Source organism: Thermobia domestica, chromosome 16 (genome assembly GCF_964235325.1).
Source record: "Thermobia domestica chromosome 16, izTheDome1.hap1.1, whole genome shotgun sequence".
Taxonomy (NCBI): domain Eukaryota; kingdom Metazoa; phylum Arthropoda; class Insecta; order Zygentoma; family Lepismatidae; genus Thermobia; species Thermobia domestica.
In genome coordinates this window covers 92,561,776-92,587,053 of record NC_137469.1, presented here as the reverse complement: position 1 = coordinate 92,587,053, position 25,278 = coordinate 92,561,776, and the positions used below count along the sequence as shown (strand labels likewise).

The 25,278-nt window shown below is 37.5% G+C and overlaps 1 protein-coding gene across 2 annotated transcripts in view; it reads left to right on the top strand.

The window, feature by feature from the left end:
• LOC145673240 (uncharacterized) overlaps positions 1-25,278 on the top strand; it is a 129,508-nt gene that overhangs the window by 52,246 nt on the left and 51,984 nt on the right. Inside the window, exons 2-5 of one of the 2 annotated variants that reach the window (XM_081742746.1) lie at positions 14,455-14,520; positions 16,980-17,097; positions 20,618-20,772; positions 22,673-22,939. In XM_081742746.1, coding sequence (XP_081598872.1) covers positions 14,457-14,520; positions 16,980-17,097; positions 20,618-20,772; positions 22,673-22,939 — 604 coding nt within the window. In that variant the 5' untranslated portion in view covers positions 14,455-14,456. Of the gene's footprint in view, positions 1-14,451; positions 14,521-16,979; positions 17,098-20,617; positions 20,773-22,672; positions 22,940-25,278 lie in introns of both variants that reach the window. The other variant, XM_081742745.1, reaches the window with a different exon arrangement.

Sequence of the window (25,278 nt, the reverse complement as noted above, 5' to 3'; positions counted from 1 at the left end):
ATGAAAAATGCTTACAGTGTGATGACATGTACTTAAGAAAATTACCATACATGCATTATCTTTGCAGTATACGAATATATTAATACATTCCCCAGTAATAATATTATTTAACAGAAATGAATTTCTCCTTCATCCCTCCCAGTAACTCAAATATGTACTAAATAGAGAATTTTCATATTGAATTTTACGTACGTATTTACTCTCATACAAAATGTGTTTTCTGTGTATTACTGCACACAATTACCGTTGTGAGAAATTAAATTTCTGTAACCTCTCTGTAAAGGACACCTCTCAGTAACGGACAAAAATGCATTTCCCATTGGTCCGTTATTCAGAGGTTTCATTGTATTTATTCTACAGTACGTATAAAGCAGTTTATTAGGACCTGTTAGTACCATTAAAACTAACGCTTTTCTTCAATCTTCAACGGGGTCCTGATTCTCAGTGCTGATTTGCACTCAATTCAAACGGAAAGATCATTACTCGTTGGCACATAACCGGCAGGTATAACACAAATAACCTTTGACATACACTTTAACTCTTTAACACATGAATTATTTAATAGGTAGACAAGATTGAAAACTGTCTCCGCCTGTACAAATGCGAGCATGAATAGTAAAGGCGTGCCTCTTTCTATTTTCATTTTCAACTTATCCAACATAATATGAGCAGGGTTACTATTTTAAACATTTTCGTTGGACATTTAACAAATATTGCAGAGTTACCATCCTAAGAAATTTCGTTGCGCGTTTAACATAGGTATGTAGTTACTTAAAAAAAAAAAAAGGAAAATTTGTACTCCGACTTTTAACCTAGTAGACTATAGCAACTGAATATTTGATTCTTAAGTATTATATGTTGAAATATTGTAAAGACCACGCATAAGCTAAAATAGTTTCAGAAAAATTATTAGTGTAAAAAAAAAAAAAAAAAAAAAAAAAAAAAAAAAAAAAAAAACTTGCTCTGTAACACGTTCTGATAACGTGGAAATTAGAGCTTGCAAGGAGTATTTTGCCATTTAAAGATATACATTTATAGCGTACATAATACGAAACTAAAAGAGTCTGAATTTTTGTCTAAAACAAACTCGAGAGCACTACTAATTCAGGTTCTCGAGTTATGGGCTTACAACCAAGGGCGCCCATGTTGTGGTTTCTAAGGAGGGGGCAAGTATAAGCGACGTTTCAAATATAGTTTCAAATTTTGCTGTAACTAATGTAAAAAATCTATTGGTTTTTCGATATTCCCAAGTACAATTTCCTCTTGGGGGACGACGCCCCACCTTGCCCCCCCTGATGGGCGCCCTTGCTTACAACTACTATTCTCTGCGAAATTGAGAAGTGGTCAGCGCACTAGAAAGTATGTAAACTGCAAATACAGTCACAAATTAATAAATTTGCTTCGTAATTTTAGTTTATCAGTCTTTATATTTTATATGAAGAGTACAAAACATAAAATACTGTAAACTATACAGAATTGCCAATGAGAATTAAGGTATAGAAGGACAATGTATCGAAGTTAAAAAAAAAAGCAAGTCGGGCTGTTACCTTTTGTATTATTATTATTATTTTTTAGAAGTAGGTATAAAAATGTTCCAATAACAGATTCTTTAAAATTCAGATTTTACATTTTCAACTTACATAATTAGCAGCGAATGGCCTTCATTATAAAGTAGTATATTGTTGAGCCACTTGATCGAACGAAATTACCTGATTTTCACTTCTATTTTGTAATCTTGTATATTCTGACCACCGATTGTTTGCGTTATTAAATTTTGTTCTGTGCGCTGATATGGTAACAGGAAGAATAAGCCTATTGCGAAAATTCTACCAAAACTTCCAATCTATACTGCGTCATATGTATCTTTCTCGGTTTACAATTGATTAGTTTATTTAGAAAATTAAGTACACAATCTCTTCTAGAAGTAGTAGTGGGAGAGGTAGGTCTCTGAAAGTGCAAACTCGTAAAATTGTAAATAGAGTGCACGAGTATTCTAAATGTTGAATGTAAAAACAAGAATCATGAGTGATTCCAAACTCTTGCTTCAATCCTAGGTTGCGTTATGAGGAACTTAGTAATGAATAATACTGTATGCGTGGATATTTTCAAGGAGTTCTTCACGCCACACATTTATTTCGAATAATTATCTCTTTATCATCCTATTTCATTTACCACTGCCCCCTTTATCTAAAAAAAAAAAAAAAAAAAAAAAATGACTATATAATATTAAAAGAGAAAAATGTTGAGTAGACTAGTAATAACGCATTTTTGGAATGAGCACCGCTGGAAGTAATAGCTCTTCTTAATTTCACCACGACCTACCTTTAAGCCCGACCCGGACCGCGGGAGGAACTCCGGCCTAGAAAGCATATATCACTTCGGGCCCAGGCTCGAGCCATAAATTTTTAAATATGCAACCATATTTCTCGGGCCTAACTTTGTAAATATAATATACAGTGTATAATGATATTTATCGGACCGCTCTTTCTGGAGAACTTTTAAAGCACAACTGCAAAATTAAACCTCTAATTGCAGTAAATAAAAATACAATTTTGCGTTAATTATTAAGTTTCTGTAATTCGGGCTTATTTCGGGCTCACTTGATTATCACACGAGTTCGGGCCGGACTCGGGCCTAAAGGCTTAAACATATTTCGGACTCAGGTCGGGCCTGGCCGGGTCCGGACTAAAAATTCCGGCTCGTGCAGACCTCTACCTCACCTGTCCGAGCGTAAAGGTAGATTTCTAAATTGTACTATTAATAAATTACTCGTATATAGTTGTACGGTTACCATTTAGAAAAGTATTTTATTAATATTTTAACGGCATAGCACTACCTTCAGTGAAATTGAGGATGCTTTTAGTGGTTGAGTTTGAGTTCTGTTTCAGTACAAAAGAAAAAACTTGAAAAAAATTTCCTTCTTGTTCTGAAACGAAATTTAATGCTTAGTTTTTATAGCCCCACAGTTATAATGTGTTGAATGAAGGAAACGGACGATAATACTGTATTATTGGTGATTGGGAATAAAGAGATTGGAATAAAACGGAAGAATCCCCAGAAGAGATACAATGTTGTCGATTCGAAATCATATGGCCTGGCCTGGGATCATGCTCGAAAATGTTCATACCAGAAATGAACACTCCACTAAGGGACGGTGACACCAACGCTATTATTGCCCATTTACGATACTTAAATTCAAAGTTCTGAAGAGTATATGAAGGTGATCTTCGAAACAATTGTCTCAATTTTTATTACCGGTACATATAGTATAAGCATAACTATTAGGAGATAGAGGTCTGCACGGATCCGGGACCTAAAATTTTAAATATACAACCATATTCCTCGGGTCTTTTCGGGCCTAACTTTGTAAATATACTGTACAACGATATATATATTCCACCTTTCTATCTGGGGAACTTTTAAAGCACAACTGCAAAATTAAACCTTTAATTACTGTAAATAAAAATACAATTTTGCGTTAATTATTAAGTTTATGTAATTTGGGCTTATTTCGGGCTCATTTGATTATCACACGAGCTCAGGCCGGGCTCAGGTCTAAAGGCTAAAACGTATTTCGGACTCGAGTCGGGTCTCAAATTGTAAATTCACGGGCCGGGCCAGGGCTCAAAATTCCGGCCCGTGTAGACCTCTATTAGTAGAAGGCAAAGAACAGTAGATACAATCTGCTACTTGGCAGGTTTTTCCTAGGGATGGCCAGAACCGGTTCCTAGTGGAACCGGTTTTCGGGTCTGAACGGATCCGGTTCTACAAGATCCGGTTTTTCGGATCCAGGTCTGGAACCGGTTTTTCGGATCCAGGTCTGGAACCGGTTTTTCGGATCCAGGTCTGGAACCGGTTTTTCGGATCCAGGTCTAGAACCGGTTCTTCGGATCCAGGCCTGGAACCGGTTCTGAAACAGAACCAGTTCCTCGCGGAACCGGTTCCGCTGGAACCGAAACTTTGTGACCATCCCTACGCTAAACCCGAGCTGCTGGCAAGCTGTGAACAGTATGCTAGATGAAATGGTGGAAGCGACAGGCAGGCGCCCAGGCGGCGGCAGCTTGTCTCATTTGGTTAAATAAACTGGGTAACTGGCAAACTCATTGGTTAAACAGGCAAACTGGCCAACTCATTTGGCTAAACACCCACTGGTGGACCAAAATTTTTTTTCTGGGGGCACAAGCGTGTCTGGGCGAGGAAGACACAAGCGCATGGTCCTCTTTGCATTATTTTTGAAGGTTATCTTTACGCCTCATTTACGGGTCTTTGGGGGCTTTCGGATCCAGGTCTGGAACCGGTTCCTAAGATCCGGTTCTGGAACCGGGTTTTCAGATCCAGATCTGGAACCGATTCCTAAGATCCGGTTCTGGAACCGGGTTTTCGGATCCAGGTATGGAACCGGTTCCTAAGATCCGGTTCTGGAACCGGGTTTTCGGATCCAGGTCCGGAACCGGTTCTAGAACCGGTTCTGAAAGCCGGATCTCCAAGAACCGGTTCCTCGCGGAACCGGTTCCGCCGGAACCGGAACTTTGTGGCCATCCCTAGTTTTTCCTTTTACATACACAGAGCATAAATCAATACCAAATATGTCCTACCAAAATAAAAAAAAAATAAAAATAAAAAAAACTACCAACTACGCCAAAATGGCAACAATTTGGTTTTCTTGACTTTCTCTAAAACTACATGTGAGAATTTATCTTCAGGCACGTCATTTTGAACAATATTATGGATAGGTGCTGATTGCCACGGGTGCTGACTGCCACAACCAATTATTGGTGCTGACTGCCACGACTGTGGCTGATTGCAAATATGAAGGTGCTGACTGCCACGACGGCGTGCTGACTGCCACGAGCCTGGGAGAAACTGTATTTGGAAAAAGATGAATTAATCCCTCATACTAAATTTATGATTATTAATTAGTTTAGTAGAGTATATTTAGGGATTAATTTAGTAATCATCACAGCAAATCTATGTGGTATCCTATAAGTTACAAAGTTCCTCACTAAGTGGAACGACGTACGCTTGGATGTTTATAAAGGGATTGTTTTTTCTGTTATATGTATAATTTGCACATTTCATTGTTTATATTAATTGTTTTATTGTATTATTTAATGGATATGATGGTCTGAAGCCAGCTGACAAGGGAAGTTCGGGAGAAAGCACTCGCTTGTAGAGAAATAAGCATGTCATTTGAATGACCAATTCATGCTGATTATAACAGGTAATAAAACTCCTGTACGTTGAGAACTGTTCGAGATATTCAGCTTAGAAGTTTATATGAGAAAATGAGTGGATGCACGTTTCAATGCGTTAAGTATTCTCTCCCATGGCGAAGCCTGGTGGTTTGAACTTGCTATTGCTTGATCACTGGGGTCCATTCACAGACAAATTGCCCATTACAAGTTGCATGACGGATGGCAAAGATCTAATGGTTGTGAAGATACCAAAGAATTGCACACGATTTGTGCAACCATTTAATGTGTTTGGATTCCGATCAATCAAAGATTATGGCAGGAGGTTTGTACATAGTATGAAACTTCTTCATCTGGACGTTATAATGTACCAACGAAACAATCAAATAAAGTTCGTGTCCATACGAATCACTTCCGATCACCGCGATACATAGGATTGTTTCAGTTTGCGTCCTGCAAGGCAGGTTACGAACAAATTATAGGCCTATAACTTTTGAATTACTTGTCGAATTTGATTTTTGCTCTAGTTCTGCGAACTGTTCTCTTGACGGATGCAACACAATTGCACATATAAAATGTCCAGGGTGCAAGGGAGTCTTTTGCCTGCGTCATTTCTTCATAAAACAGAAGAACAACAGTGATCAATTTTCATCTCTAACCTATGATTATTGTGAACAATGTAATCACTAATTGTATCTAACAAACCCGTTAGTTATTGCGAAACACTTTTTTCTGTTACTTCCGATAGCTTTCAATTCGTTACTAATTATGTTGTACTTAACGCGTACAAATGCGTATATCCTCATTTTCTCATATAAACTTCCAACTTGAATATCTCGAACCGTTCTCAACCATACAGGAATTTTATTAGCATGCATTAAATGGCATGCTTAGTATCTCTGCAGGCGAGTGCTTTATCCTGAACTTCCCTTGTGAGGGACAGCCAGCAGTGCTTTTTTGATAAAACTTTCAAGAACTGCTCGAAACAATTTTCCCAGCTGTACACAGTTCATGCTGACATAGAGAGTTCAAGTGAGAATACATAAATCGTACCAATTTTGTACGCACCGCTTCCTGACAAAACTGAAGTACAATCATGTTCAAAATTATTGTCGCATATCTATAACTGTCTTCTTGTAAGAATATAATTTGATAATTTTGCACAGTACTTTTAATACTGATATGTGTATAATCAGGAAATGTATATATATTTGTGGTAAATTTCATAGGGAAAGAATTATAAATACGAAAATCATAATGAGTAAAATAAAATGTAACTAATAAACAAGAAAAATTTATTTTCGTTTTATTGTTCTTATTTACTGCCCTTTTGACATGAAATTTACCAAATACTTGTATTTGCCGATTATACACATACTAACATTATAACAAATACTGGGCGAATTCGTTATCAAATTATATTACTAGAACAACATATTTATAGTCATGCGACAATAATTTTGGACATGAATATACATACAGAGACCTGTTTACCTTTTTTAGGTGTTGGTCTGAACAACACGATCCTAAGGTTCATCTAGTTTCTTTCCTGCTTCTTGGCGTCCGGTAATGTTACGTCTAGCACCTTTCTCTCAGGGTCGTGGCAGTCAGCACGCCATCGTGGCAGTCAGCACCTTGATATTGGCAATCAGCGCCAGTCGTGGCAATCAGCACCAATCCCAGACAGCACAATGCACGTACAGTATCCGTATAGTACATGTACAATTGCACGGATGCAACATGTGCATCATCTGTATAAATGCACGCCTGTACATGTGATGCACATATACATGCCAGGTCCTATTCAACATCTTCACGTGCACAGAACATGTGCAATGCACACGTACACGTCCTGCACAAGTGATTTACACCTACCGAGCAGGTGATTTACAAGTAGCACTATTCGATTTACATGTAGTTCACAGGTGATTTACATGTAGGACAGCGGTGATTTACACGCAGTACCCAGCTGATTTACATGTACGATAGAGATGATTTGAAACAGTACCCAGATGACTTACATGTACTGCACAGGTGATTTCCTCGTAGTACAGAGGTGATGTAAAAGCAAATTCGAGATGCAACGCAAAAAAGAAGTTTATATATTTGGTGCCTTACGCAGTAACACCATCTATAATTGCAAAGATTTTTTTTTTACTGTTCACCCGTCAAAGGGGTACACCCTTTCTTGGGAAAGAGAAGAGGGCTAAATTTACGGAAGAAAGGAAAGCTATGTATGGTCTATGGGTAGTTTGGGATCAAAGGGTTATTATTTATTAATCTTTATTAAGCATCAATTGTGTCTAGTAATTTCTACATAGGCGATTTCTCTGCAATTCACGATTTTTTAAAAATCTTTATTAAGCATCAATTGGTCTGCATCAATTCCAAGTAGATAGATCTGCATTCCAGGATCATCGCTTGCTGAAAGAAATATTGACATATACATACATACATAAAAAGCGAAAGTGACGAAGATGATACAGATGAAATAAATGAAACGATAACAAAAAATAAATAAAGAAATAAATTATAGTAGTTAAGTGTAGGCAATGGGCATGTATCGGGTTTATATGAAATGAAGTGCAGTAGACGAGACAACACTTAGAAGCTGTTAGAGTAACAGATGAGGGTTATCTTCTGTCTCGGGGCAACTCGAGACCAATGAGTGACAAGTGGAGGCCCTGGTTAGTAAAGAAGGATATCACAAGTGCAAAGATGGATAAACGTAGTGAGAATAATGATGTGGATGATATATGTCATATTGTAGTTTGTGAGGGTCATTGGCAGGGAGAGTCTGAGAGTACAAGGTCAGAAGATTTGAAGAGGAGTATATATATTTTTTGGAGGAACGTCATGAGCCACGTCAAGATGGATAGTATCAAAAAATACAGGATTATCGGAGCGGAGCTCATGCGCTTGGTGATGTAGTTAATGCGTAGAGACTATATGGTGTAGAATAGGAGGAAAGCTGATACGGTGGTAGAGTGGAGCCGTAGGGAAAGGCAGGCGAATACGAAATGCAAGGCGGATAGCGTGCCTTTCGATAATCTGGAGGCGTTCATAGAAGGAGGCTGGTGCTGATATCCACGCAGTGTGTCCATGAGTTAGAAGAGGGCGTAAGAATACTTTGTATGTGGTAAGAATGGTATAAGAGTGCAATCCCCAAGATGTGCCAACCAATTTGCGAATAAGGTTGAGTCTGCGTGTACTTTGTAATTGAAGTTTCCGCTCGTGTGGTTTCCATTGAAGTTTGCGGTCATAGACTACTCCTAGATAAGTAACCTGCTTCGAGGAAGATATGGTAGTGCCTACAATGGTAAGGTCGAGACGATTTGGGTTTCATCTAATACGTGAGCGTCTTTGTGGAGACTGAAAGACTATTGCTTGCGTTTTGTCAGAATTGACAGTCAGTTTCCAACGAGTGCACCAGTCAAGAAATGAATTTATAGCAGGCTGTAAAGTTCGATTGATATGCTGTATAGTAGTGCCCAAGCATAGAAACGCCGTGTCATCAGCAAACTGAAAAACTTTTACGTTTGGTGGCAAAGGAGGCATATCTGCTATGTACAGAAGGAATAACAGAGGTGATAGAACGGAGCCTTGAGGTACACCAGAGTGTAGAAAGATTGGATATGATAGAGCACTATTAATAGTAATGTAGGCAAGCCTAGAGGTAAGAAATGAGAGGATGAGCCGTATGTAGCACATTGGAAGGCGGAAACGGTGAAATTTATACAGAAGCCCCATATGCCATACCTTATCAAAGGCTTTTTCTAAGTCAAAGAGTAAGAGACATGAGGGCCGAGATGAATTGTAATGATTGCTAATAGTAGTGGTAAGCCGAAGAAGTTGATCTGAGAGGCTGATGGCAGGTCTGAAGCCGGCTTGGTGAACTGGCAATAGGCTATAGGTAGTGAGATGGGTATGGAGGCGGTTAACAAGAATTTTTTCGAAGATCTTACTAAAGCAAGAAGTAAGTTGAATAGGACGATAGGACGAGAGAGCCTGAGGGGGTTTATTGGGCTTAGAAAATAAGAGTATTTTAGAGACTTTCCATTGAGGAGGGTAAATGCCGGTACGAAGAATGAAATTATAAACGGAAGCAAGGAAAGTATTGAAGAAAGGAGGTGTAGCTTTGATGAGGCGATAAGTGACTTTGTCGAAACCAGGTGCAGTATTTCGTTTAGAGTGGAGTACAGTGTCAATGTCGGAAGATATGATTGGCTGAGTGAGAGGTTGTGCAGGATCAATGGTATGATTGCAATGAGGGCGTAGTTGCGGTCGGGTAGGATCTGTTAGGCGTTCGATATGTCGGTAAACCTGAGTGGCAAAATGATGGGGAGGAGGCGTAAATATATCCTGAAAATAGTTAGCGAAGGCGTATGCCTTCTCGACATCTGTTTGAAGAGCATGACCATGTTCGACAATGTTGTAAGAAGTGCGAGCCTTAGTACCAGTAAATTGATGGAATTTCTGCCAATAAACGGAAGGTTTAGATGTGTCTGCAAGTCTATTGCACGTATGGGCCCAGCGTCGACGTTTATAGGCTGCTAGATAGTTTCGTACCATTCTGTTCCACCGACGATGCTGACGCAGAGCTTCAGGATTTTGAGTGTGTAAGTAGTCTCGAAACGCCTGTCGAGATGCAGTAATAATGGAATGATATTGAGGTGGCACTGGAGGTTTATGAGGGTATATGCTTTTTAGGGGGATATTGGCCTCTGCTGCGTGTGTAATGATATTTGAAAGAGTATCGACGACGTGGAGAAGGTCAACGTCCGTGTTCGGAGGAGAAACTCCTCTTAGGGCGTGCTCGATATCGGATTGGTACGATTGCCAATTAGCTCTCTCATAATCATAATAGTGAATGGGCTCTCGAGAAATTTTTGGTACTGCCGCACAAGGAACATCGAGAAGAATCGGTGCATGGTCGCTACCAAAAGGAGGCAGAATCCGTATGTTGGATACAGTAAGACTAGAAGATATTATGACAATATCTGGTGATGTCTGACTAATTGGGCGTGTTGCAGAAGGAAGATCTAAGATTTCTGCCGCAGTGGATTGATTAATAAAATCTATGAAGCGTTGTTTTTCGCCCAGCTATCGACTATGGAGATTGATATCAGCCATGATCAGGTAGTGACGAAAGTAGTTGTCTATATATTGAAAAAAGTTGTGTGGTATTCTTTGTCCTGGTCGTACATAAATAGTGCAGAATGTGATAGTTCTATTGCGTAAGTAGATTGTAACAACATTATGTTCAGGAAGTAGCATGTGAGGAGGAAGCACATGTGTGCGAATTGGCAGATGGTTATAAGTGCCAATGGCAGTGCCGCCATGTGCTCGAGCTATATTTCGTGGACAGTCAAACCGAGTGAACTGATATCCGGAGAGTTTGACTTGATGAAGTGGGGTAAGAAAAGTTTCATTTAGAGCAAAAGCATGAACTTTTTCCTCACGGAGGAGCTGTTCAAGCATAAGCTTGTGAGTGTTGAGTGAGCGGATGTTTAAGAAGAAAAAAGTATACGCCATAATGTAATAGATCGAAGCCATATTAGACAGAGGTTTCAAGTGATGAGATATGGAAGTGGACTGTGTTTCCGGAATATGTGGCATGAAGCTGAAGATTGAAAAGAAGTTTCGCAGCAGCTGTGACTTGTGATAAAATATGAGTGCGCAAGAAGGGTTGAATATTTTGAAGAACAACTGTTGTGAAGCGCAGAAGATCTTCCACCGTGAGAGGTGTACGCAAAGAATTGCTCGGAAGAGTTGAGGAATCTATTGGACGAATAGGAACTGTAAGTTCTGGTTTTTCATGTTGTGGTGCTGGTCTGGCGCGGCACTTGTAACTATAGGTAGGATGATCACCAGAACAGGTATGGCAGTGTGGAGCTTGATTGTGATTGCTGCAAGATGATGTGGAATGTGGTCCGGAACAATAGCCACACTTTGGAGTATTTGGACACTGAGATGTTGGGTGCTGGTTGTAGGTTTGACAGCGCTCACACCTGATGGGCAGAGGAGGGGGTGAGCGAGATGGTTCTACCCTGTAGCGGCGACGATAGATGTAAGCACCATGCTGTAACAGATCGTCTATTGTGTCCTTAGAATCTGTTAAAAGACGAATCATGTACGTTGGTCCGGTATTGTTTTTAATACGGAGGCACTTCTTAAAAGAGTATTCCTCAAGACGTAACTCTGCTTCTATTTCTTCCTCGGTGTATTCTGGCGGAACACCTCGAATTACAACTGAGAGCATTGGTGCTCGGCGTGGTGAAGGTTGCGTCTTTTTGGTACTACTAGACAGCGTTTGGAGCTTTGCATTTGGACCGAATATCTCGTAGGAAGCTTTATTGCGCAAAGTAGTGCCAAAATGGGAATCAAAAGATTTTATGATTACCCCGTTTTTGGTCCGAACAATTTCCTGGATATTCGCCCGTGGAAGATATTTAACTATTTGAAGGTAGATATGCTTTTCTGTTTTGAACCGGGTGTCAAACCCAGTAAGTAGGAAGTTATACAACTGAGAACGGCCAGTGGAGTGTCTAGTATCTGTACCAGAAGCAGCAGCAGTATCAGACGCGGTGTTGGTGCCAGGATGAGAGTTGGATAGATCGGTATTAGAAGGATGGACAACGTCCATAGCACCAGTATCCATCAATAGTGCTTCAGCCCATGTAGATGGAAGAGGTGAGCGAGAGCGGTTACTGTCATTGTCTGAAGGATGACGTGCGCTTTGCGTGCGAGAACGTTTAGGCGAATTTGCAGGTGTAGAAGCTGCAGAGTCTCCTCGCGGAGGTTTGGGATCACTCCCCTTAACCGGTTGCAAGTGCCCTCGGGGAAAGCAACCCTCAGGCTCGTGTGTACAGTCGACTAGGTAAAGGTAATAGGTAGAGAGCACCCCGTTTGGATAGGTGCTTAGATGGTCAAACACAGCAATACAGAAAGCTAGCAGCGTAGGCGTTGTTCTAGCTCAGGCCCGTCTACGTTGCGTCGATTCTTTCTCGCTATGAAGGCAGGAAACCCGAACAAATCAGAGGAGCAAGGTATTTACAAAAAACAGCTGTTTGACGTGTGGTACGTCACAGCTGATATGAAGATGTGTGAACTGCAAAGACATCACCTTCAAAGTATATAGCAAGTAACTAATAATTGTCAGTGAGAATTTTAGTTTTGGAGTTTATTATTTAAATATTTGCAACTAGCAAAGCTTTAGGTAGTATCTTTGACATGTTTGCCAAGTAAGTAATAACGCAACATATTCTGCTGTAATCGGTCAGGAAAATAATTTTGTAAACCTATGGACTGTCTGACAGTAGTTACACCAGTACAATGCTGCCACCTGTTGATCTGGTATCCTAGCTCAGTGGACGTTATGGAGTTTTTACAATCATTCAGCTGTTATTCGTCGAAAAGTCTCTATAACACCGCCTGGAGGAAAAACGACACCTACCAAAATGGAGGTTACTTTCTGTTGATGAGAATGAGAGTAAATGAATGAAAGTAAAAGTATATACTTGCACGGTATTATGGACGTCTCATACACATGTGCAATAGCCGTGCAAATACCCATGTGCACACAACGGCTTAAGCACCGGTAATTTAAATGTGCTTCATCCACGCAAATGCACATGTGCACATTCACTGCTCAAGTATGGGTTATGTACATGCGCTGCATCCACGCAAATGCACATGTGTACATAACGGCTACAACACGGGTTATATAAATGTGTGTTTCATCCATGCAAATGCACATGTGCACATAACGGCTTAAACACGGGTTATGTACGTGCGCTGCATCCATGCAAAAGCACATGCGTACATAACGGCTTAAGCATGGGTTATATAAATATGTGCTTCATCCATGCAAATGCACATGTGCACATAACGGCTTAAGTACGGGTTCCTTACGTGCGCTGCCTCCACGCAAATGCACATGTGTACATAACGGCTACAGCACGGTTTATATAAATGTGTGCTTCATCCATGCAAATGCACATGTGCACATAACGGCTTAAGCACGGATTACGTACGTGCGCTGCATCCATGCAAATGCACATGTGCACATAACGGCTTAAGTACGGGTTCCGTACGTGCGCTTCATCCACGCAAATGCACATGTGCACATAACGGCTTAAGCACGGGTTATGTGCGTGCGCTGCATCCACACAAATGCACATGTGTATATAACGGCTACAGCACGGGTTATATAAATGCGTACTTCATCCATGCAAATGCACATGTGCACATAGCGGCTTTAAGCACGGGTTCTGTACTTGTGCTTCATCCACGCAAATGCACATGTGTATGTAACTGCTTAGGCACGGGTTATGTAAATGTGTACTTTATCCATGCAAATGCACATGTGCACATGCACGACTTAATCACTGGTTATGTACGTGTGCATAACCCACGTAAATGCACATGTGCACATACACGGGTTATGTATGTGTGTTTCATCCACGCATATTCACGTATACGGCTTATGCACGGGTTATGTATGTGTTCATCATCCACACAAATTCACATGTGCAAATGTACGGCTTATGCATGGATAGTGCACATGTGTCGTACACGTACGTGTTGTCTGGGAATAATTGGTTGTGGCAGTCAGCACCCGTGGCAGTCAGCACCCCACCCAATATTATAGTGAAACCACAATTAAAGTTCAAGAAGCAATCATGATTTTGGGCCATATCTCATTAACCATACTGAGCACTGCCAAGGGCGCTGATTTCTCTGTAAATTTGGGGGGGGGGACATTCAGATGCAGAAGGTATATATATGAAGATTTTAAGAAAAAATTGCATTCAAATTATGCCAAATATTGTATATTCATAAATACAATAGGGTGTCCACATCAGCTTTGGGGGGGGGGCACCCTCGGCCCACTAGGATCGGCGCCCTTGTCTTTATAGTGTGAATAATGGAAAGTTCGATTTAAAATATATATATATATACTTCAGTATGAGTTTCATGTTAATTGGATAACATACTTATCGTACAGCATCAATTTTTATGTTTACAGAAAATATTTGTTTTTCTCGATTTTTCTCGAAAACTATGCATGAGGATCTATACTCACACATATCATTTTATTCAGCTCAATGGGATAGATCGGTTAGTATTCGTCTTATATTCGGATACTTTTCCCAAGATTGTAGTATATTATTAGATATTAATTAGTTTAAAAAAGTATTCTTCCATCTAAATTTTTTTCTTTCCTTTTAATACTATCTAATATTTTCTATTCCAGAAGCGATGGGAAGTGTTCATTCCTTCATTCTGATCTGTATTTGGTGTTTGAAGTTACGTTCAATAGCTGGTAAGACACTTTTAAAATATGTATAAACATATTAGTTTTACTTTGTGCTAGAATTAAACAAACTAATTGAAATTCAACCACACGGTCTATTGTAATTTATTATTATTATTATTATTATTATTATTATTATTATTATTAGTATTATTATTATTATTATTATTATTATTATTATTATTATTATTATTTTAAATCTATTTTACGATCTTCAACTGAACCAAACTCTACAATTTTAATGAATTTATAGCTTTTATCTATTATTAAGTATTCTGCCTTTCGGCAGGTCCTGGGACTAATGAGGATTTTCTTTTTGAATTTTAGATTTGGGCCTGGAAATGTTTCTTCCACTTTTATCGATCTTCAGCTTCCTCTTTTAACTCCCTATATTTTCTCCTATCTTTCAAATCATTGGTCAGCTATGTTCTTCTTCCTATTCCTCACTTCCCTTCCATCTTTTCTTCTATGGCGGTGTAAAGAAAACAATTTCTTCGCAAGATGTGTCCAATCCAATTGGCCTTTCTTTGAAGGATGGTGGCTAGAAGTGTCCTCTTCTCTCCTATCCGTTTAAAAACATCTTCGTTTGTTGCTCTGTCTGTCCATTTTATCTTCTCCATCTTTCTCCAACACCACATTTCGAAACTCTCTAAATATTTCTTCTCTAACTTCCGTAATGCCCAAGTCTCCGAACCATACAGTCCAATGCTCCATACTGCTGCACTTCTGGACCAACTTCTTCTTAAGAGTCTTCATCCCGGCGAAATTAAAATACCGCTAATTTTACAGTAATTATGTGATATTTTCAAATAGATAAAAGATAATCGAAATGTGGAACAAGAGCGCCCTAGACAATATCGTTTTACATGAGAAACCGTTATCACGACTCACTTATGAGCTTTCGATTTTTTTAGCCATTTTGAAAATCGGCATTTATTTTCGCGTTTCTGAACAGCTGAAAACGGAAAGCCACTAGGTGATTTGTGATAACGGTACCTCACGCAAAATAATATTGTCTAGGGCGCTCTTGTTCCATATTTCAATTATCTTTTATCTATTTGAAGATATCACATAATTACTGTAAAATTAGCGGTATTTTAATTTCGCCGGGATGAAGACTCTTAAGTCCAATATTGAGCCTGCTAGTTAAGAGTTCTCGTTGAATGCTTCTTTAGCTACTATGTCAATTCTTGACCTGATCTCTCTACCACAAGAAAATACATTTCAGTAAGCGTACTAAATGGTTAGTATTATCACTTCACAATTGTTTCGCAGATAAAATTTAACTTAATCTGTGCTGTTGTACTTAAGAAATAGTACTGTACACAGTTTTCAATAACTAAATAGGAGATTGGTTACAAGCCAAGTAAGCTAAAACCAAACACATTAATATAAACAGCAGCTAACCTATCCACATATAATTTCATTTGCAACATACATTTCATTTGGAATATTTCAAATTCTGAACAAACCTGGATTTCTCTATAATTACCGCTTACACTTTTTTCTAGCGTAACGTCCCATGATTATGCACCGAGGCTAAGGGAGACGGTAATGATGACATGGATTATAATAGTGAAATGACGAAAGTGAGAGGAAATAGGAGAACCCTAAGGAAACCTCTACACACAGCGTTCATTCACCAGAAAGTCCGTTGGCGGAAACTGGGATCAAACCAGGGATCCACACACCAGAGATAAACGCTCTACCACTGAGTCACCGCGGCTCACGCTGCTTAAACTGAAAAAAGACACTATCTCTTAATATTTTCGAAATTTCATAACAAACAACTTCTTAAAACCATTTCAGTATTCAACGCCTAGTAACTTATTGATTGTCAACAAGAATCTTTCATTCATAACCTCAGTTGAATTTTTATATCTTTAGGAGCAGACCTAAGACCAGTCACCTAAGTAATGTTACTAATAATTATTTTGTATCATATTGAATTCACAGTAAAAATTGCTGAAAATGATCAGTGCTGATGAAGGAAGTTCGATAAATCTCGGCCTCGACAAAAGAATCACAAAAACTAGATTAGAATTTCCTTAAATCGCTTTGTCCAATAATTATTTTTAATCTGTATTCCCCCAACAGCAATATGGATGTTACGGATTCAAATCTTATAATCTATCATCCTCGTTCAGGCTTTTCCCTAAATTTTCCTCAATCTTCCAACAAATGTTGGCAATTGGTACCTTTCTTTGTTTTAGCTTTTGAGTTTGTAGACCTGAGTGACAACTTTCCATGTTTTACTGCTCTGTGTTCAGTGGTTTGAACTGCATTAACATAACAATAAATAAACAACCTATCAAATAATAGTCGTAAAATAGTTTTAAAACATTTTTTTTTTAAAGAATAAATGACAAGATTTTCCAAAGTGATGCGTATGTAGTCAATTTACAAATGCTTACAGTATTGTTAGATATTTTGGAGCAATCATAATCAACTACATACTTTTCTTGTAGGTGAGTGTAATGGAACAGAAACCTTTGAGAAGGTCACAGGATTGGTCCCAGACTCGTTGAATAAAACTCCTCTATATAGCAGTCAAGGGAAAGCTGTCACGCTGAATTGCCTTAACAGGTAAAGTAACAATATATATATAGAGTAAGCTAAAATTCAGGTTACAGTGTAATATTTTCCATAAGTAGAAGCTTTGCTTTGTATATACTTAAACACAAACAAACTATTTGCTGAGCAAAACAATATATTCACATTTAAAAACTATATACGTGTTACAGTTTAGCCCACTAACACTTTGACTTCATCAGACACTATCCTAACACTAGTGTCTGATGAAGCCAAAGTGTTAGTTGGCGAAACTGTAACACGTATATAGTTTTTAAATGTGAATATATTGTTTTGCTCAGCAAATAGTTTGTTTGTGTTTAAGGTTACAATGATATTTAAATGACAAGTTCAGTATAGCCAATTTTTGCTTCGTTCTATACTGTCCATTATATATAATATTTGTAGTAGTATTGTAGGAGTGATTTGAGTAATAGTGTTTGATTCTTGATTTCAGATAGCCACACATTAAACGTCTGAAAGTGTACTATGACTGTTTACCTTATCTACAAGTAAAGTCCATTGACCAAGATCTGGTTTTGGTCTTGGCAATTTTGTAAAAATTTAATGCTGTCTCCATCTCTCTGGAATCTACTGGATCAATCGCTCGGACATTGTAACTATAATCGTGTAAAGCACTATTCTTCTGGAACAGTTCAAAAAAAGTTTCTTCTTTATTCAGGAAGTTCGAGATAGCATTTATTTTCAAAAATTTCCTTGTACCTACCCAGTATGATTGTTATCAATGATAAGTGGAAAGACGAGGTTGTACTCCATATAGCACATGACACCTTTAATTTTCCTACACTACATTTTAGCTAAATCAATGTAATTAGGGCTGGTGATATTCAGGGATGCTCAACCTCTTTCTCACTTTTCATACATGTTAAGATACATAGAATGAGTTGATGGTTTTTCACATAACTTGATTAATTTGAACTAATAATGCGCACATCTGAATCCAGAGTAACTCAATAAGATATCTGAGTTCTGACTATTGGCAGAATATATGTTATTCAATTTTTATTCGAGCACATGGGTATGTTACTCATAATACTGCTGTCATCAATTGCAATTTATTGTTTTTCCAGAGCAAATATGACTCGAAACGCAGAAAGTCATTGGGTAAACGCGGAAACGTTTTCTGCTTAATCAAGTATACAACAATTGCTTAGTTCGTTTACTTAAGAGGCTTCATCCCAGCGAAATTAAAATACCGCTAATTTTACAGTAATTGTGTGATATCTTCAAATAGATAAAAGATAATCGAAATGTGGAACAAGAGCGCCCTAGACAATATCATTTTACATGAGATACCGTTATCATGACTCACTTATCTGCTTTCGATTTCGAGCCATTTTGAAAATCGGAATTTATTTTCGCGTTTCTAAACGGCTGAAAACGAAAAGCCACTAGGTGATTTGTGATAACGTTACCTCACGCAAAATAATATTGTCTCGGGTGCTCTTGTTTCACATTTCAATTATTTTTTTATCTATTTGAAGATATCACATAATTACTGTAAAATTAGCGGTATTTTAATTTCGCCGGGATGAGGCCTCTTAAGGAAGAGGAAAGTTACGGAAAAGGATAATGGATCTCGAAAACACATAAGTAGTGAACATTTAAAGTATTGTCAAATATGCAGTAGGATCATGTCTGGTGATATGTACTTGGGTCAAGTCAAGGTAAATCGCGACTATATTACTCGAATTGTAGAATCTGTATAAACACGTATTCTTCTAAATGTGATTACTGGAAAAGTATACAAAATTCTTAATGTCATATTGTTTAACGATATACATACGTTTAAGAGATATACTTGTTTTCTGTTAGAAACAAAAATGCATATTTCAAGGATCGTTTATAATTACTTTTCATTATTTTGGCTAAGCACACTAATAACAACGCGATGAACACTACTATCCTGTTTGTAAATAGTTTATTCTCCAAAATATGAATTGAACTTAATGTTATTATGTACGAAATGACTTCACAAAGACAGTACGAATCAGAGGGATGGTAGTCATTTTTGTTATGATATCTGCAATGTGGGTTAATAGTAATGTGAATTCATGAATTAGGAAATTAGGTCTGACAAATACCGTACATAGCTAATTTCAGTAAGTTGTTCGTTAGCAAACTATTAGTAAGCAGAAAGTCTATGAAAATTATTGTCTTCTTTTCATCTTGTATATTTCATAAGAAAACAATAAATATATATGATTATGGCCATTATTCTATCATTTGAGAATTTAGGTCTTACTTTTTTTTTTTATGGTACTAATTGAACTAAGAGGATATAACGTTATAAATAATTCAATGTTATTTAATTTAATTATAGAAATTTTACTAGAGTTTATAGGATGATTTGTTGACCTTGGGGATAATGAATTGCAGGAAGAAAAGTAGAATAGAGGATAATGTTCCGATATACAAATTACACCCTACAAAGAGCTAAATTTGAACTTACTATAAGAAATCTAAATTCTATGGCGCTATTACTCGAAAAAGGCAACTGGGTTCTAGAGCCACCATTTGTAGCTTTCTACACTCATTATTTACAGTCTTTTAAAAGAAGTAATTTTCTAAATTTGAGAAACTTTTTCTCTTACTTCTGCACAACTAATTAAAAAAATGTATTTTGATTCATGAGAATAAGATTTTAATAATTATATAATCTGAAATATGAGAAAAATACATAAAAATTTTAAAGTAAGATTTGAATCTTGTTTTAAAGTAAGTTATCTTTTAGGATGTGTCTCTTAATTGAAATAGAAATAAATACAGAGCTAGTCCAGAAAAAAAATGAAGCAAAGGATATAATCAAAAGAAATTACTCTTTGAGTGAATTTTGAACATTTCATTTAGATAATCTAGAAGCAAGATTTTACTTGCAGAAACATCTCTTTTCCTTCCTGGACAGTTCATATTTCTCGTGCGTGAAAAATATTGAACTCTACACTGAATTCAAATAACCGCCAGCTCTCTCAGCACTTTTCTGAGTGGACATTGTAAAGTTTACGCCTTATCAAAGATCAATCACGAGATCTGGAAAAGTACACCTGCTAATCATTTGCACAGAAAGCAGATGTTCAGTGCTAATGTAGTCCATGTTAAACATAGACTTTTTTTTTTTTTTTTAAAAAAAGCATAATTATAACTCTGTAAAACTTTATTCGAGTTAATAATTGAAAGGTGTTGTCGGAAAACTTGACAATCCTCATTGTAATCGAACTTTACCTATCCATTTTTTTCAAAATAATTTAATAATTTTAATAATCATTAACAATGTTCTTGAACGAAGAGCAATTAAAAAGGGAAACTGAAGCAAGTCGTGACCCTCTTCACTGGTCTAGTAGCTATCGCGCGCACCTTTCATACACAGGGTCCCGAATTCGATTCTCGTTGGGAAAACATTGAAATTTAAAAGCATTAGAATTAATGTTTAAAATGTTTTAGTGATTTTTTTTAGAGTAGTCTGCATTTGTATGATTGGTAGTAGCACACAAGGCTTAATGGTGGTTAATTATAGGTGTCGACTATCTGATGAATGTCCCGCTATTATTGTTGATTACAAGAACCATTCTTGTTTCCGTTTAAATGAAACATCTGGAGAAGAGAGTGGAGCCATCAAGTTCCAGGTGGCTGAAGGAGCTGTCAACTATTTTGAAAAGATATGCTTACAAGGTACGTATATTTCATTTCATTTACATCTGAGCATTAACGAGCGGAGCCTCATTACCCCTCCTCCCAAATAAGAAATTGCATTTCGGTTCTTAATTTTCTTCTAAATCAATGTTTCCCAACATGGGGGGGGGGCATGAAGGGCCAGAAAAGGGGAGGGTGCAAGCTACTGGTAAGAATAAACTACGTTCATAATTGCAAACATTATGAATGTTGTAACAAAGAGGCATTAAATTAAATATTGTGCACACACAGAGTAACTATTGAGGTAGAACTGTGGTTTTATTAAGAACAAAAACTGGTAAAAAAAAAATAATACTGCACTAGAATGGTATGCAGAAGTTTTATTGGAAATAAATAGAGGATGTAACATAATGCGCCGACAAACTGAAGTACGATAGGCAGGAAAAGAAAGTGTAATAAACATGAATCAAAAGCGGCACCATTTTTACGTGAAAAGCGCTGAAAAAATCGGGAAACGCGCTGATATAGTGGCTCCTGAACATATCACGAACGTGGAAATATATCGTTATCGGGTCAACAGATTTCACAAAAGTCAGATCTGACAAATGCAATCAGGAACAGGTGAAAGCGGAGCAAGCACTATGCAATAGGGATCCCCATAGATAGGCGAGGAATCTCCAATAAAGTAAGGAACCTTCCCCTTCTGGAATTTCTGCTATAAAGAAGGGGGGAATTAAAAAAAAGTTTTGTTCCTACTTTTACTTTTGTATAAATATTCTTATTCTTAGATAAAATTAATCTATGACTTAAAATCAACTTCTGACACTTCTGGTACAATGTCTTAAAAGGTATTGTACAGGTGCTGCTACATTATTGGTAATCATGGATATTTATAGAATCTATAGTAATTTCTTATTAATATATTGAACAAAGTTTGCTAGATTTAGGGCCGTGTTAAGGTATATGACATAGAGGAAACTTTATGATTAGTTCCATAATTTTAGGAACATCATTATAATTTAAATATGTTGTCAATAAAACAATGAATTTTGGCATGAAATAAAAATAATTTTGCAGCTTAACGTCCCACTATTAGGGGCTGTAGGTATTGTTGCCTACAAGAAAGAATTGAGCTGTCTCGTCTCGAAACTATATGGTAGAAATATATAGTCTCGAAACCATATCGTAAAAAATATCTCGTCTCGAAAAGTGTCCCTATTGCTATTGGAATAGCTATCTCATCTCGATTGTCAATCACGAAACTTCAGTCTCGTCTCTTTCCGTGGGCAATCTTAGTTATCAGCTAAAGCAGACGGATAAGTAATGAAATAAAATGATTTTGAAAGAATTGGTGCGATGAAAATGTGGAAGGAAACGAGAGAACTCCGACAAAACCCACGGATGTGATTTCTACCATGAACACCCATCACATGTCCAGGGACTCTCACATCAAAAATAAATTCTTACTACTGAGTCACAGTACCTCCCAATGCATGATGACTTTTTTTAAAAAAATATTTATTTTCATAACTGTTTTGGTGTTCAGAAATTTGTTGTGTTGACTAACAATCTCTTTTTACATAATTAGTTTTATATGTACAAACTAGCATTGTAATTTAAAATTCATTCTTAAATAATGTTCTAGTAATCTAGAAATATGTCTGAGATTTTTTTTCAGAGAACATACTGTATTTTTAAGAAAGAGGCTAGAAATTCTTTCCATGTATATCAATAAATAAATTGCTTACATCATTTTATTACAGGAGCGCAAAGTTTTTTTAAAAAACATTTTACATAACAGTCTGGTAAAAAAATCATTGGTCACTTTCAAATCAGTAAATTATTAAATATATTGACCAGGATTTATTGTTTTTTTTTTTTTTTTTTTTTTTTTGCTAAAACATTCACTCATTCGTTCATTCATTCTTTCTTTTAATAGCTCCTGCATGTGAGAAAGCGTGGATGATTGAGCGTGCTCCTGGTTATGAACTCACGGGCTTTGACGACTCCACTATTACAGGCGTTGCAACGAGACAACGTTGCGCAGAGCTTTGCCGAACGGAGCCTCGCTTTGTGTGTCGGTCGGCAGAGTTTGAACTCAGCACCAAGGAGTGTCGGCTGAGTCGGGAGGACAGGAGAACGCAGCCAGCAGCCTTCCGAGCTACACCGTGGGATGTGGATTATTTGGAAAATCAATGTGTGGAATGTGAGTTGCACATACTTTGGATGTCTTCGACCCTGCTCTTAACATGCTTGCCTAGGAAGTTAATAACAGTTGTCCGTACACAGATATTTCATATATGTAGAATGAAAAGACATGCACTCCAAATTGTTATTCAAACTTAGTATTTTTTTTATTTTTAAAAAAGCGTATACTTTCATTTATGCAGTAACAAGCTTAACAGTGGAAGTACAAACTTTTAAAGAACTTTGGTTAGACTAACCCCAAATGTACCAGATAAATATAATAAATAGCAGATACTAAAAGTGTAAAAAAAATAGACACTTAAAACATACGAAGGCACTAAAATCCAACTCTAAACAATGAAAATAAATATTCAATGATGCATAAAAATTTTAAATAATTTTTGAATATTATTCAAATAATCTAGAAACATAGTAGTAGTGGTCCCCGTATGCGCGAATGACTCATCCTCACTCTCTTTTATGACCGGGGTGAAAGGTCAATGACCTGGCCCAGGGTCAATGACCTAGGGGTACCTAGGACCACCCCCTCTAAATTTTGGCAGGGGTACCTTGGCCCACCCCCTAAATTTTGGCAGGGTACATAGGACCACCCCCCTTAAATTTTGGAAATTGCCAAATCTAAAAATTTGGTATGGTAGCCTAGGACCATAGTATGTACCTCTATCAGTATTGGGTGTCTATGTCGTTCCCTTTTATGGGTAAAAAATTGCCAAAAATTCAAATTTCGGGGTTTTTTGACCTAATTTATCCCCTTTGATGAGGTGTTATTACCCTATATAGTTATATGGGCGTATACAGGGGTCCATTACCTTTCATAACATATGGGTATATTAATGCACCCCTTTAAATTTTTGGGTGGGGTACCTTGGCCCACCCCTTAAATTTTGGAAATTGCCCAATTTCAACATTGGGTATTATAGTATAGGACCCTAATATGTATTAGGTTAAATTTGGGCGGTCCACCTCATTCCCTTTTAGGGGTACAAAATTGCCAAAATATAAACGTAAGCAATACGTTATACCACGTGTTTGGTTTTTGGTCGATTTTATCCCCTTTGATGAGGTGTTATTATCCTATATAGTTATATGGTCATGTATAGGGGTCCATTACCTTTCATAAGATATGGGTATATTTGTGCACTCCTTTAAAAATTTGGGAGGGGTACTTTGACCCACCCCTTAAATTTTGGAAATTGCCCAATTTAAACATTTGGTATTATAGTACCGGATCCTAACATGTATTATGATAAATTTGGGTGGTCCACCTCGTTCCCTTCTAGGGGTACAAAATTGCCAAAATTTTAGTACAACCACGTGTTTGGTTTTTGGTCGATTTTATCCCCTTTGATGAGGTGTTATTATCCTATATAGTTATATGGGCGTATACAGGGGTCCATTACCTTTCATAAGACATGGGTACATTTGTGCATCCCGGGAGGGGTACCTTGGCCCACCCCTTAAATTTTGGAAATTGCCCAATTTAAACATTTGGTATTATAGTACTGGACCCTAACATGTATTATGATAAATTTGGGTGGTCCACCTCGTTCCCTTCTAGGGGTACAAAATTGTCAAAATATAAACGTAAGCATTACGTTGTACCACGTGTTTGGTCTTTTGGCCCAATTTATCCTCTTGGATGAGGGCCTATTACCTTATATGGTTATATGATTATGTATAGGGGTCTATTCCCTATCATAAGACATAGGTACATTTGTGCACCGGGAGGGATACTTTGGCCCACCCCTTAAATTTTGGAAATTGCCCAATTTAAACATTTGGTATTATAGTACTGGACCCTAACATGTATTATGATAAATTTGGGTGGTCCACCTCGTTCCCTTCTAGGGGTACAAAATTGTCAAAATATAAACGTAAGCAATACGTAGTACCACGTGTTTGGTTTTTTTGTCGATTTTATTTCCTTTGATGAGGTGTTATTATCCTATATAGTTATATGGTCATATATAGGAGTCCATTACCTTTTATAAGATATGGGTATGTTTGTACACTCCTTTAAAAATTTGGGAGGGGTACTTTGGCCCACCCCTTAAATTTTGGAAATTGCCCAATTTAAACATTTGGTATTATAGTACAAGATCCTAACATGTATTATGATAAATTTGGGTGGTCCACCTCGTTCCCTTCTAGGGGTACAAAATTGCCAAAATTTTAGTACAACCACGTGTTTGGTTTTTGACCTAATTTATTCCTTTGGATGAGGTCCTATTACCTTATATGGTAATGTATAGGTGTTCATTCCCTATCATAAGACATAGGTACATTGATGCACCCCGGGAGGGGATTCGGTATCATAGTACATGACTCAACATGTAT